Source organism: Caloenas nicobarica, chromosome 7 (assembly GCF_036013445.1).
Source record: "Caloenas nicobarica isolate bCalNic1 chromosome 7, bCalNic1.hap1, whole genome shotgun sequence".
Lineage (NCBI taxonomy): Eukaryota > Metazoa > Chordata > Aves > Columbiformes > Columbidae > Caloenas > Caloenas nicobarica.
Window position 1 is genome coordinate 1,474,148 of NC_088251.1, and position 12,532 is coordinate 1,486,679.

General features: G+C 43.7%; 1 protein-coding gene across 1 annotated transcript; it reads left to right on the forward strand.

Annotated features, from left to right (window-relative positions):
• Positions 1–554: 554 nt before the first annotated feature.
• Positions 555–12,249, forward strand: C7H10orf143 (chromosome 7 C10orf143 homolog). The gene is made up of 4 exons (XM_065639496.1): positions 555–694; positions 5,470–5,610; positions 5,743–5,808; positions 8,030–12,249. The coding sequence occupies exons 1-4, from the start codon at positions 620–622 to the stop codon at positions 8,057–8,059; spliced, it is 312 nt and encodes a 103-aa protein (XP_065495568.1). The 5' UTR covers positions 555–619; the 3' UTR covers positions 8,060–12,249.
• Positions 12,250–12,532: the final 283 nt, after the last annotated feature.

The window sequence follows — 12,532 nt, forward strand, 5'->3', positions numbered from 1 at the left end:
AGAACAGGAGCTGAGGGGAGACCTTCTGATCTCTGACCTGCCTGAAAGGAGCTGGGAGCCAGGGGGGGTCGGGCTCTGCTCCCCGGGAACAAGCGCCAGGACCAGAGGAAACGGCCTCAAGTTGCGCCAGGGGAGGTTGAGGTTGGATGTGGGGAACAATTTCTTCCCCAAAGGGCTGTGGGGCATTGGAACAGGCTGCCCAGGGCAGTGCTGGAGTCACCATCCCTGGAGGGGCTGGACAGACGGACATGAGGTTCTCAGGACATGGGGCAGTGCCAGGGCTGGGGAACGGTTGGACTCGATGATCCTGAGGGTCTTTTCCAACCAAAACGCTTCCCTGTGAGAAGGCGCTGAGGCCAACCCAAAGCGCGGGGCTGCGGCTCAGCCGGCCGCCGCTGCCCCGCTCCCCCGGACCCCCCTGCACGTTAATTGCGGAGCAGCCGCGTAAAACCCGTGACGTCGCTGCGAGGCCCAATGTCACGCGTTCGGACTCGTCAGGTGCCAGCGAGGGGCGGCCGCTCCCGGCCCCGCCCCGGCAGCAGCGCCCGGCGCCGCGGGGCCGTCAGGCGGCGGAGCCCGCCCGGGGAGCGGGCAGAGCGCGGGGTCCCGCTCGGCCGCTATGGCCGCGGTGCCGCTGCCCGCGCGGGGCCGGCGGGGGGCGCTGCCCGAGCCGCAGCCGGGGGAGCCGGAGCGCGTAAGTTCCGCCCGCGCGTGGCGGGGGGGTGGGGGGGCGCGGTGTGAGTTGGTTGCTCGGCCTTGCGCGCGGTACCGGCGGGGAGCGGCCTCTCCGGTCCGGCCTCGGCGAGCTCGGTGTGTCCCGCGGCCAGCGCGCCGGGCGCGAGCGGGGCTGTGGGGGGAACGTGCGGCGGCCGTTGGCCCGGGGCGCCGCGCGCGCTGGCGCGGCCGTTGGCGGCGCGGCGGGCGGCGCCCCCTGGCGGCGGCGCGGCGGCAGTGCCGGAGCGGGCGGCCGTGCCCCCGGGCCCCTTGGCGCTGTCCGCAGAATCCCAGAACGTCAGGGGTCGGAAGGGACCTCGAAAGCTCATCCAGCCCAATCCCCCCGCCGGAGCAGGAACACCCAGATGAGGTTACACAGAAGGTGTCCAGGCGGGTTGGAATGTCTGCAGAGAAGGAGACTCCACAACCTCCCTGGGCAGCCTGGGCCAGGCTCTGGCACCCTCACCGGGAACAAGTTTCTTCTGAAATTTAAGTGGAACCTCCTGTGTTCCAGTTTGCACCCATTGCCCCTTGTCCTGTCACTGGTTGTCACCCAGAAGAGCCTGGCTCCATCCTGTGACACTCCCCCTTTCCATATTGATCCCCATGAATGAGTCAGCCCTCAGTCTCCTCTTCTCCAGCTCAGAGCCCCAGCTCCTCAGCCTTTCCTCACACGGGAGATGCTCCACTCCCTCCAGCATCTTCGTGGCTGCGCTGGACTCTCTCCAGCAGTTCCCTGTCCTGGAGCTGAGGGGCCCAGAACTGGACACAATATTCCAGATGCGGCCTCCCCAGGGCAGAGCAGAGGGTCAGGAGAACCTCTCTGACCTACTGACCACCCCCTTCTAATCCCCCCCAGGTCCCATTGCCCTTCCTGGCCACAAGGGCCCAGTGCTGGCTCATGGTCACCCTGCTGTCCCCAGGACCCCCAGCTCCCTTTCCCCACACTGCTCTCCAACAGCTCGTTCCCCAGCTTATACTGGAACCTGGGGGCACTTGGTACCACTGCTGGAACTTCATGGTCTGTAAATGCCATTGAGCCCTGAGACTGCCTGGAGACGGGGTCTGCACACACGCTCCTAAGAGGAATTTCACTAAACAATATTTGCCCCTTTTTTTTTTTTGGCTGATACCCCTTTTACCAGGTGGCGTTATTGATTATTACCACTATCTATTTTCTGCCGTCCTGGCTCCAGGATGTGCCTCGCAAGAACGGTGTGTGTAGCGTTTGTATGTTGCACTTCCGGAATAGTGTTCAGCCCAGTGTGTATGTTTCTCCAGTCAGATTCATTCCGACAAGGCGTCTCATCCACCACCTTGTGAGCATCGTTCTTTTTAGGAAGTGCCAAGATGTTAAGTTTGCAGAAGTTAAGGTTTTCCTTTAACTTTGCAGAAGTTAACAGGAGTCCCAAGAAAAGCTTAACCTGGCCTTCATACTCTCTCCCCACTGTTACTTGATCATCCCTGTTCACGTGCGGACTTGAGCAAAAACTTGTGTTGTTAGAGGCTGACGTCACATGTCAGAGAAATGCCGTTCTCAGAGACAAAGAGGAACATCTGCTCAGTGAATTTTCTGACTGTGATTGACAAGGTTACAAAGAAAAGAAGGAATTTCTCTTTCTCCTCTTTTTCAGGTTAGAGAGGCAAATAGTAACTTCTTCCCTTTCATGAATTGCGGTTTGTCCACTAATGAAAGCATTAATGAGCCAGCTGTCTGGACACTGGGTAAAATTCTTCTCAGACTTCCATGACAGCGACTCAGAGTTGCTGTCACCACGATGTGTATGCTGCTCTGCAAGGTAGTTTTAAAGAACTTTTCTTATTACAGTTCAGAACACTTTCTATGTAGAGATACTAGGGGCTGGTTTTTTTTGTCTGTAACAGCAGTTATTACAGTCCACATTAGAACTGAGTCATCACGGCTCAGTGTGTTTAAGTGAACAGTTGAGCTGCTGCAGGAACGTGGTCGATCACAGACACAAGGTGAAACACCGACAGGGAAACTTTCTGACTGTTGAGGTGCTCAAATTGTGCACTCCACCCTCTAGTGCCTGGTCACTGTCATGCAGGGACTTTTTAGCCAAGGAATTGACAACTATTTTCTATTTTTGATTTTGGCTAACCACATGAGCCCAAGTGGCAATGCAGACAAGTTGCTTTCCTTTGTATCTTGTACAGCTGTCACGCTGTACAGTGTTTTGCACATTTTAGGTCTAGTATCAGAACATTAGTCACTCTTCTCCCTGGGATTCCGTTCTTTTTAGGTTTTAAGCCATTGCCAGAACTGGAGCTTGAAGTCATTACAAACGCTGTAGCCAGCCTTTGCAGAGATGTTATCACTGCCTCAGCCGCTGGGAGGGGAGCCCCAAACTCAGCTCTACAAACCAAAGCAAGCAGGGCCAGACTGATCCCTGGGTCTGGGGAGACAATGATTTTGGAATCTTAATCATCCTCTTATTTGATGTTGCTATCATGACACGTCCTGCGCTAGCGGCTGTTGTAACTGGGGAAGATTCCCTGCAGTTCTTTCTGCCCTCCCTCAGCTCCTACTGTATGTTATATATGCATACATAGGATTTCCTTTTGTCTTTTGTACCTTGCCATAGCTATTTGCACGTATTTCAGAAACTTGCTTTAGCATGGAGCTCATTGATGCAATGCTGGTTTTAAAGTATTTGAATTTAGAGGCCAGTGAAGAATGACATATTTTCTAGGCTAGGGCTAATCGCATGGCGTGTTCTGGTTTGGAGTGCACTGCAAGCAAAGTTTCCCAGAACAAGGACCCGCCAGGACCTCACGTTCCTTCTGCTTTCCCCAAGTGAGCCTTCTGCACCTCCTTCCGCAGAGAGCAGGGTCCTAATAACGGGGGGCATCTATACACACCGTCACTGTCCTTTCCAGGAAGGCATCCAGTGGAGCTGAACTTAGTAAAGCTGGGCTGGATGGAGACCTGGTTTACACCCATGGAACAGTGGACTGTGAAAAACAAAACAGAAGCTAGCCTGGCTTTTAAAAATGTGGTAAAATAGAAATTACATGTGATGAACTCATTAAATTTACAGGGGATCTTTAAAATCTTACAGCTAAATTAAAAATAAATTTTAAAAAACAAGTGTAGTCTTTTTAAAAAATATTTTCCATTCCATTTAGGTAAGTGATTTTGATGTACCTAGGGTTTGCACCAGCTTAGTTTCACTGTTTATGAAAAGCATCATCTGTGAGGCCTTTATCCTTTCAGCATCAATGAAAATGCGTGAGTTTTTCCAGGACTTCCCAGCTGGAAGAGAAAGTTACAGAATATCTTCTCTGCAGAGACCTGTTTTCTACCTGTTGGAGGACAGTTTGTGATTTGCTGTTGCTTCTCTTCAAACTACATTTCCAAGCGGGAGGTAGCATGATCATTGCCTAACAAAAGGAGTCATTTTGATGAAATCCGTGCTTGCCTTTCAAATAGCGAGCTCGTTGATCCTTATTAATCACAGGCACTCGGAATCCTGCACTGCGTCTGTTCTCTGCGCAGGCAGGATTGATGCGTTGATCCTTTCTTTCCTACAAGAGGGAATTCCAGCGAGTGAAGTCTCTGAAGCCTCTGCTCAAAACTTCCACAGGTTGCCTTGGCATTGGTGTGATAGGTTTGTCAGCCATCTACTCTGTGTCCTCAATTCCTGTCACTGATGCGAAGTATCTTAACCCTCCCAAAAAACAATACCTTGAATTTATTTTTAATAAGCCAAATTTCTTCTGATGTATGGCAGTAAGTCTTTTTTTCCCTTTTCTCCTACATCTCACATATCTTGCTAGTTACGCTGCTGTACCTTTATAATAAAGGACAAGTTCTTCAGCAACAAAGGGAAGAGAATGTTTTCCCAGTGGAAGGCAGTCTATCTTTAGAGAGCCTTCTCAGACCTTTTGTTATTATATTATTCACTTTCTTACTACAATACATATTTCACTTTTTGATTTACTTCCCATTGTATTCCTTGGTAGTGTTGTCATTTCAACTTCTTTCCACTGAGGTTCCTGTTGTATTCATCCATTTTATTTTTGCATAACATTCAAATTTTAAATTTAGCTTCCATGCTTCAGTAGTCTGTTAGTTCTGTGGCAACACATCTTCTGCCTGTGAAATCATATCTTGTGAAAGAGATGGAATATTGTTATTCCTTAAACAAAGTTTGTTCAGAAAGACATCAGAAAAAATTTCAAAAGCGTGTGCATCTCTTTGGAATTCAGCGTCAAACCCTGAAAGGGAACGGGTTAGAGCCTCGAGAGCAGGATGTTAATTGGTTATATAGCAGTGGAAATCTGGGAAGAGGTGACAATATTCAGAGAAAGGTACAAAAATCCATACAAAATACATCTTCATAGCTGTCTGAGTTGGCTTCAGGGTTTTCCTTCTGTTTCCTTGATGAAATTAGTCATTTCACACAGCTTCCCCGATCTGCCCCTTTGATAAACACCATCGGAGGGTGCAGTGTGCTCTTCTCCCGGTGGCACGTTGTCCCCAGTCTGCGAAACTGAGGCACAGAGACATTTAGGGGGATGTGCGGATCTCCCTGCTCATCCAGCACGAGATGCCGTGTTAAATATTAATACAATGTTTTGGCGATTTCGCCTGAAGTCTGGTTGTCTGGATTTAACTGACTTATTGTTCTTCCAAGATCCCTCTCAGATGAAACAATAAAATCCTGAAAACTTGTACTCAGTGGCTTGTGCCTTGTGAAGAGGTGTAAATATCGCTTTTGATTCTTCCAGAAGCGAGCGTGCAAGCCAGTAGAAACCATTCCCAAGGAGGCTGATGCTTTCCTCATCGGCTGTGCCATGGAGCTGGACTCTAAACAGAAAATCTCCACGGACTGGGGTCCTCGGCCTGCAAAGACAAAGCAAAATTCAGTGGTACGTTTACACTGTCAACAGCATCTATTTTTTAGCAGAACACATTTAAAATGCGTTTTATTTTATAATAAAATTGCAAATAATTGCCCCCCTTTTTTTCTTGATGGCTTTGTATGTGTTTTTGTTGGTTAGATTTTTGAAAACCACGGAAGCAGAGGCACTGCCCAGCCTTGCCCAAGATGTATTGCCGGAGAATCTGTAAGTATATTAACCTTCTTTCTGTGACATAAAAGATAGACTTGCTCTAAAGTATTGGATCCATAAAACATAAAGTTAATAAAAACCGCAATTACATTTCTCAGGAATAAAGCATGTAAATAAAAGAAGGCAGATTGATTTAGCATTTCTGAGGTACGCCAGCAGAGCACAAACTAATATGTTTCCAGCAGCAGCTGGAAAATATGGAGACTGCAAACACATTTTTCAAATTCACTCTAAAAAGCAGAGTTTAGGAAGTAACTAAAGCAAACAGTAACATACAACTTCCTCTGCCCCATTTTTATATCTTCCTTGATTTACTGGATCATCATAAAATATTCAGGAATCCCCTTCTAGCTCCCATTTTTTTCCTCTAATTGGATACTTCCTTTCCAAAGAGCAGACGTAGCCTAAAAATATTACGCGGTAGGATACCTGAGCTAGTTTTGAACGAGGTGGCTGAAGAGCCAGGAGCAATCAGAGCTTGGCACAGACAGCCTGACTTTTCTGAACACCAGTGCAAGTATTTGGACGGCTGAGTAGCACGGACTTCCGCGCCGGTTCTCGTAGGATCCTCGAAGTAAGCTGTGTAAAACCTGTATTTTTTTTTAATTTATTTCTGTAGCTGTAGTCACAGCTATGATGTGGCACTGTGTAGCGTGCCAGAATACTGCTGCAGCAGCGCTGGAATTCTCACTAACACAGAAAAGTGATCTTAACCACCCTCTGTTTTTCCCCTGGCCAAAATCCTCAGGAGATAACGACCGGTAACAGTGAGAGAGGTTATGGTGTTCCTGCAGTTCCCTTTTTTTTCCGGGCAAATTATCTAACCAAAGTTTAGAAAGCTTCTTAAATGTATGGGAGTTGCTCTTGACTTCTGTTTGCATCCTCTTGAAGCACCACAGTGGGTTCCTTGGAGAGCCAAAAGGGAGCAGAGAGGGGAGGGAATTTTTGTTCAGAAAGGCTGAATGCTTACAGCAAGGTCTTTGATTTGATGGAATTAATGGCAAAATTCCCGTTGAATGCTGTGATGTAGGTTGTTGTCATAAGTCAGGAGCTGTGACTGAAAAGGTATTTACCAAGTTAATTTATTTCTGTTTGTCTTTAAAAATAAAATGGAAATCAGATCCAGGGCTGACTTTAGGACTATAGAAACCACTGTGACCACACATGTGGATTACCGAGTTTGAACTTTCCAGAGGTGTTCCAGCCTTTGGGGGCATGGAGAACATCTTGGGGATTAAAACTCAAAAAACAAAGCAACGTCTTTGGATTAAAACCCAAATTGGCACATTAGGAAGTCAGTTTTGTTGTATTCCAGAATTGCATTGACAACATTAGTTTGTAAAATTCTGCTATGTCAGTCACTACTTAATTCTGGAAAATTATGACTGCTTTTATGTAACATGAGTACAATCATCGTAATTCCAAATAACACTATTTCTATTTTAAGTCAGATTAGCCTGACGTGTTTTTTTTTCCTATGGCCGAGTAATGAACTTGAGACAAACACCAGATAAGTTGAGGGGGTAACATTCACCTCTTCTGCAAACCAGTATGTGTTCAAGTTTGGTTATAGTGGGTGATGTATTCACAAACAACTTGGTAACTTTGCTCAGGGAGAAACAAAATCTCAAAACAAAACATTTTTTCTACTTGACTGTCCTGTGCTTTTAGTACAGAAACTCAAAGTAGTGTTATAAAAATCTGGAGCCCTTGTAGAACTACTTGCTACACTTCTTGCTAAATTAGCCTCCTACTGTTGAGCTGAAATAGAAAATGCTTTGCTTAAAGCAGGGTGATTTTAAATATGATTCTGATTTCCTTGGTGTGCCCTGTAGTGGGGGAAAAAGTTTACCCATGTGTGTTGCAAAATGTCACAGAATCCCAGAACGTCAGGGGTTGGAGGGGACCTCGAAAGCTCACCCAGCCCAATCCCCCGCCGGAGCAGGAACACCCAGAGGAGGTTACACAGGAAGGTGTCCAGGCGGGTTGGAATGTCTGCAGAGAAGGAGACTCCACAACCTCCCTGGGCAGCCTGTTCCCCTTACTGTCCAGACTTTTTAATTGTCCATGAGTCCCTTGGGAAGAAAAAAAAGAGCATATTTGTGATGCTGTTAGTGGAACAATCAGTTCCTTTAAAATAAAGTTGAAAATGTATACTGAGAAAAAAGGCTTTTGATGAGAGAATTTTTAGTGACATGAAATTTTCTTGTTTCAGGGACACTTCAGTCACATCCTGGGCTTCTAGAAATGGAGATACGGCAGATCAGCAGCGCTGCTTTTCTATTGAAATTCTAAAGATGGGCCGGCGAACCCCGTACAGCTGGACATCTGGACATCGCTCACGGCTGCATTTGTGTGTGATGCTCAGCTGTATGTGCTACTCTTTCAGTGCACAGTTAGGAATATCATTGTTTTTACACTTGAAAAAATGCTTCTGCTTTTAAGGTGGCGCAGTATATGTTTAAAAAAATAATGTAACATTTTAGAGTAGTTCGGTTGATCTGGCCTTTGGCACAGTCTTCACCTGGGACTGGTCATGTTGATACACGAGATTTTCCTGTCTCTCCTGGGCGCTTTCTCTGATCCTTTTGGAAAGTGGTCCTTGCATTTCATGGGTACGGGGCCTGCAGCTGTAGCTCAGCCCTTTATTCGCAGGCAGCAATGGGAAGACAGAAGTGTCTTCATTTTTAGATGGCTGTTCAGCTGTAAAACTTCAGCCAGTAAAAATCCTATTGTTATGTTTAAATCCAAAATATGCATCCAATTCAGGTATCTCACACTGTAAACTTCTAGTTTGTTTATAACAAGCAGAGTTTGTGAATGTGGCAGGTGACTATCTAATAGAAAAAGCAGTATTATTGGAGCAACCCTCCTTAAAGCGAAGATGACCAGTAATTCAGCTCTGTGAAATCCTCACAAAGTTGTTAAGATACCATCTGACTGTCCCTCTATTTCCAGTTATTGCGGTATTAGAACAAATGTGTTTACAAAGTCTTAAACTTGTCATCCACCATGTCACAAACAGGTTCTTCTACACTTTCCCAGTATATAGCACTATATAATTTTTAAATACATTTGGATTTTTAGACTCTAAGATAGCAGAGTTGTGCTGCAGACTACAAAACCTTAAGACAAAGGTTTTTCAACAGTCCTAGAATGTTTCCTATATTGTATGTGGAGTTGTAGGTAGCACTGAGCTGACTGTTATTAAGGAGAAGTTCTTCCTAAATATACCAGTATCGTGTAAATACTGAATTCAGTTAAGTAATAGATGTGGAAATAAGTCTGTAAAGCAGACCCGCACTAAATTGCCATACAGACTGTTTGGTTAGGAAAGAATGTTTCCTCCAAGCCAATAAAAATTTTAGTTACCTCAAAAATAAATATTTTCAAAGTGCAGAATTTTTTCAGACACTTCAAAATTTTGTTCGATCATGAGAACAGTACAATTGGTTAAAAGATCAAATCCTCAAGAAACACAGCAGGGTTAAAAATTGTATTGTCCCTGTTACCTTGAAGATCCGAAACTCATCTTGAATCCTCTCGCTCCCGATATAGGTTGATGCAAGCAATAGTATCTCAAAAAACCCCACAAAAAACACAACTAGAAAGGAACATGGGCTCACTTGAAATGACAGTATGATGGGCAAATTCCTGTATACTGATAGAGGTTATCAGTTAGGGGAAAATAATAATGCACAATGTTTTCTAAAGACTGAAATTACATATTTGTTACCAAGATAACTAGATCGTATTGTGGGCAATTCATTTTTACATTTTCCAACCCTTGTTTTTTTAAAATGCTGGTAATAATATAATAGCAGCCAAAAAAAGATGGCTAAGCATCAGTTTCTGGGCTGTCAGAGCTGAAATAGCTGCTCAAGGTAAAATGCTAAAAGTTTCATTACTGCAAAATTACTCAAAAGCTGTTATGCTTCCTCAAGTAGTGATGGATAGAACAGTTTCTCGTTGAAATCTGGGGTATCTAGAGAAGGGAATATCAAAAGGAGACTTGGCCTCCATGACAGAAGAGTTTTTTGCTAGAATATATTAGAGCAAAGAAGTATGCCATCGTCTTTAAAACACCAGGGTACGTCTATGGATTATCAAACCAAAAGGGTGGTTTTCATTGAAATCATTCAAATTTCATCGTGTTAAGAATTCACAGATACCTGGGGATATATTACTTCTGTTTGCTTTAAGCTTATCCATATTTTAATCTTGTGTGGCAAATGGTAAAAATGAAAACCAAGTGGTTTTCCTTATGGTCCTTGTAGATTTTGTGCCATGTTCTTTTTAATTCTTTTCCTTTTAGGGTAAGCATTACTTGTTTTTTGTAAAATCTTACCGGACATAAATCGCAGGATGGGTCAGTTTGTGGCTGCATTACAGAGGCTGATGAAGTCATGCCAGTGTCCCATTTTAATGTCATTTTTGTATCAGTCCTCCTGTTGTTACTGACACTGTGCAGGTATTTTATTACACATCACCCTGACTCTCAGGACGGTCCTCGAAGATTCCTGCATCTGCACAGCTGAACAAAACAGGAGCATTTTATCCTATTTTTTTACTCTGGAATCCGCAGCGTGAACGTGGGCCTGTTGTACTTTTCTTTAAAAATGTGACGCTGCAGTTTCCATCCGGTCTGATTCGTAGTTGTGTTATTCACATGGACATTTTGAACATCTAAATTGCATGCTACAGAAAGTAAACGGGAGTAGAATGGCCACAAGTAGGGGTATTTTATTTAACTGTAGCCTTTTGCATTCTCAGGAACACAATACAGGGTAGTGGTCAAATCAATTCTATAATATTATTTGCATAACTCCCCCCTGTTCCCCTACCAGTTTCATCTCTTGGGAACAAACTCCAAAAAGAGGTGTAGGAATAGATTAGCTAGTGGCAAGTTAACTCCCCTCGTTTTCAGCATATCCCAATTACCACTATCACGTAGTTATACCGCAAGTTGTCAATAAAATACTTCAGTACAGACAAGGAACGAAAAACGCTTGTTAGTTACTGTCCCTGCTGCATCATAACACAATTTGTAATGAGAGCATTAAAAAACAGTTTGATACAGCAATGCAATGCTTTTCCTTAGCAAGGATTTCTATGAAAACTCATCTGTATCTTTCTGTTCCTTCAGAGTCAATCAAGTGTTTTAATTGTTGCATCCTAATATTTCAGATTCCAGAGTAATCGCCCTTAGTTATTTAACTGCAGAAACACCGGATTTTTTTGCCTTAGAGCTAAGGCTTGAGCATCAAATATCACAAAAATTATGAAAATGTCAGTGGTATCCAACAGTATTTTTTCTTCGCTATTGTTTGTTGATACAAATGACGTATTGGCTATTAGGGGAACATTAAACTTTTCTCTTTTTATTGAATATTGGTATCTTCAATATTTAAGGAGTCATTCCAGTGTGACTAGAATTCAAGCGTATACTGAATTTGCGCGGTGTAAGAATTCTCTTCCTAGTGTTTGCCAAAAACAGCAGCCCCCTCTTTCTGTTTTTCTTGAGTTGGGTTACAGGATGAAGAAGAAATGAAGAAGCCTCAGGGAGTTGTGGTTCAAGGCAGGGGTGACTGCGCTGAGCCGTTTTATTCCGTGTTTTTCCCTTGGTGTGGGAGGCCACAAGTCCTAACAAAAGCTTGAACATATTTTTACTTGCATTTCTGGGAACGCTACTGCTGATAAATCAAGTAGTCTGAATACATGTACATTGTAGTTCTATTCTGTGTAAAGCATCCCAAAGTGAACTAAGTGGTGTTGCCACGTTGTGAGCCAGAGTTCCCTTGGTTCTTGCAGAACAGCTGCTGCTCATTTAGTTCTACAGCCATCCCTGACCTCTCCTGCTGGCTGGAAACCTCCTGAGCTGCTTAGAAACACCATAATTCCTGATTTTTTTTTCACAAATGAGAATGCACACACTTCTGAATAAACTTTAACAGGAATCATTGAGTTCGGAAGCGATTCCTTCCTCTGCGCTTTCTAGTGGGGCAAGGAATGCGTTTATAAATCAGCCAATATGAAAACAAACTGTAGTTTGATATATTGAAGATTTGTAATAATGGTATTTTTAAAACCAGATGTACTGTGTTTGTAATTTGTTTCAGGATTTCTCAATCATAAAGCTGTGGTGATAGATACGAATGAATGCCGTGCAGGTTGGGACAGATGGATACATCTGTAAAACAGATTTGTGTCAAATCTGCAGTAGAACCACAAAAATTATTTTTGTAAGACTTTACTTTGTATAACTATGAAAATTTGTTTTATTGATAAAAATTACTTACTCTATATTTCCTAATACTGTGGTTTGTACACAAAATAACCTGAGTGATACTTTATTTACGTGTATATAGCAAAAGAAGCATATGGTCTGTTTTTAATTCAGTTTTAAATGATATAATCTAATATTTTTAACTTTGTATTTTGTAAATTGTTACAAAAGCAGAAGCATTAAACACCACTTTGGCTATAGTATGAAGTTGACTGGTTTTGTTATTCCATTAGTAATTGAATTGCATTCCGCAGATACCAAGGTATAAAGGTAAATAAAAACTATAGTTTATATTATATACAGTTTCATTTTTTCCTTTTTTTTTTTTTCTTTTGTCACCTATTCTTGCACATATTGAGAGTAAAGTAACTTTGTCTCTTTACAGATGCCCAGGATTTGGGCTGGTTGGTACTGTATTAGACACCCATTCGT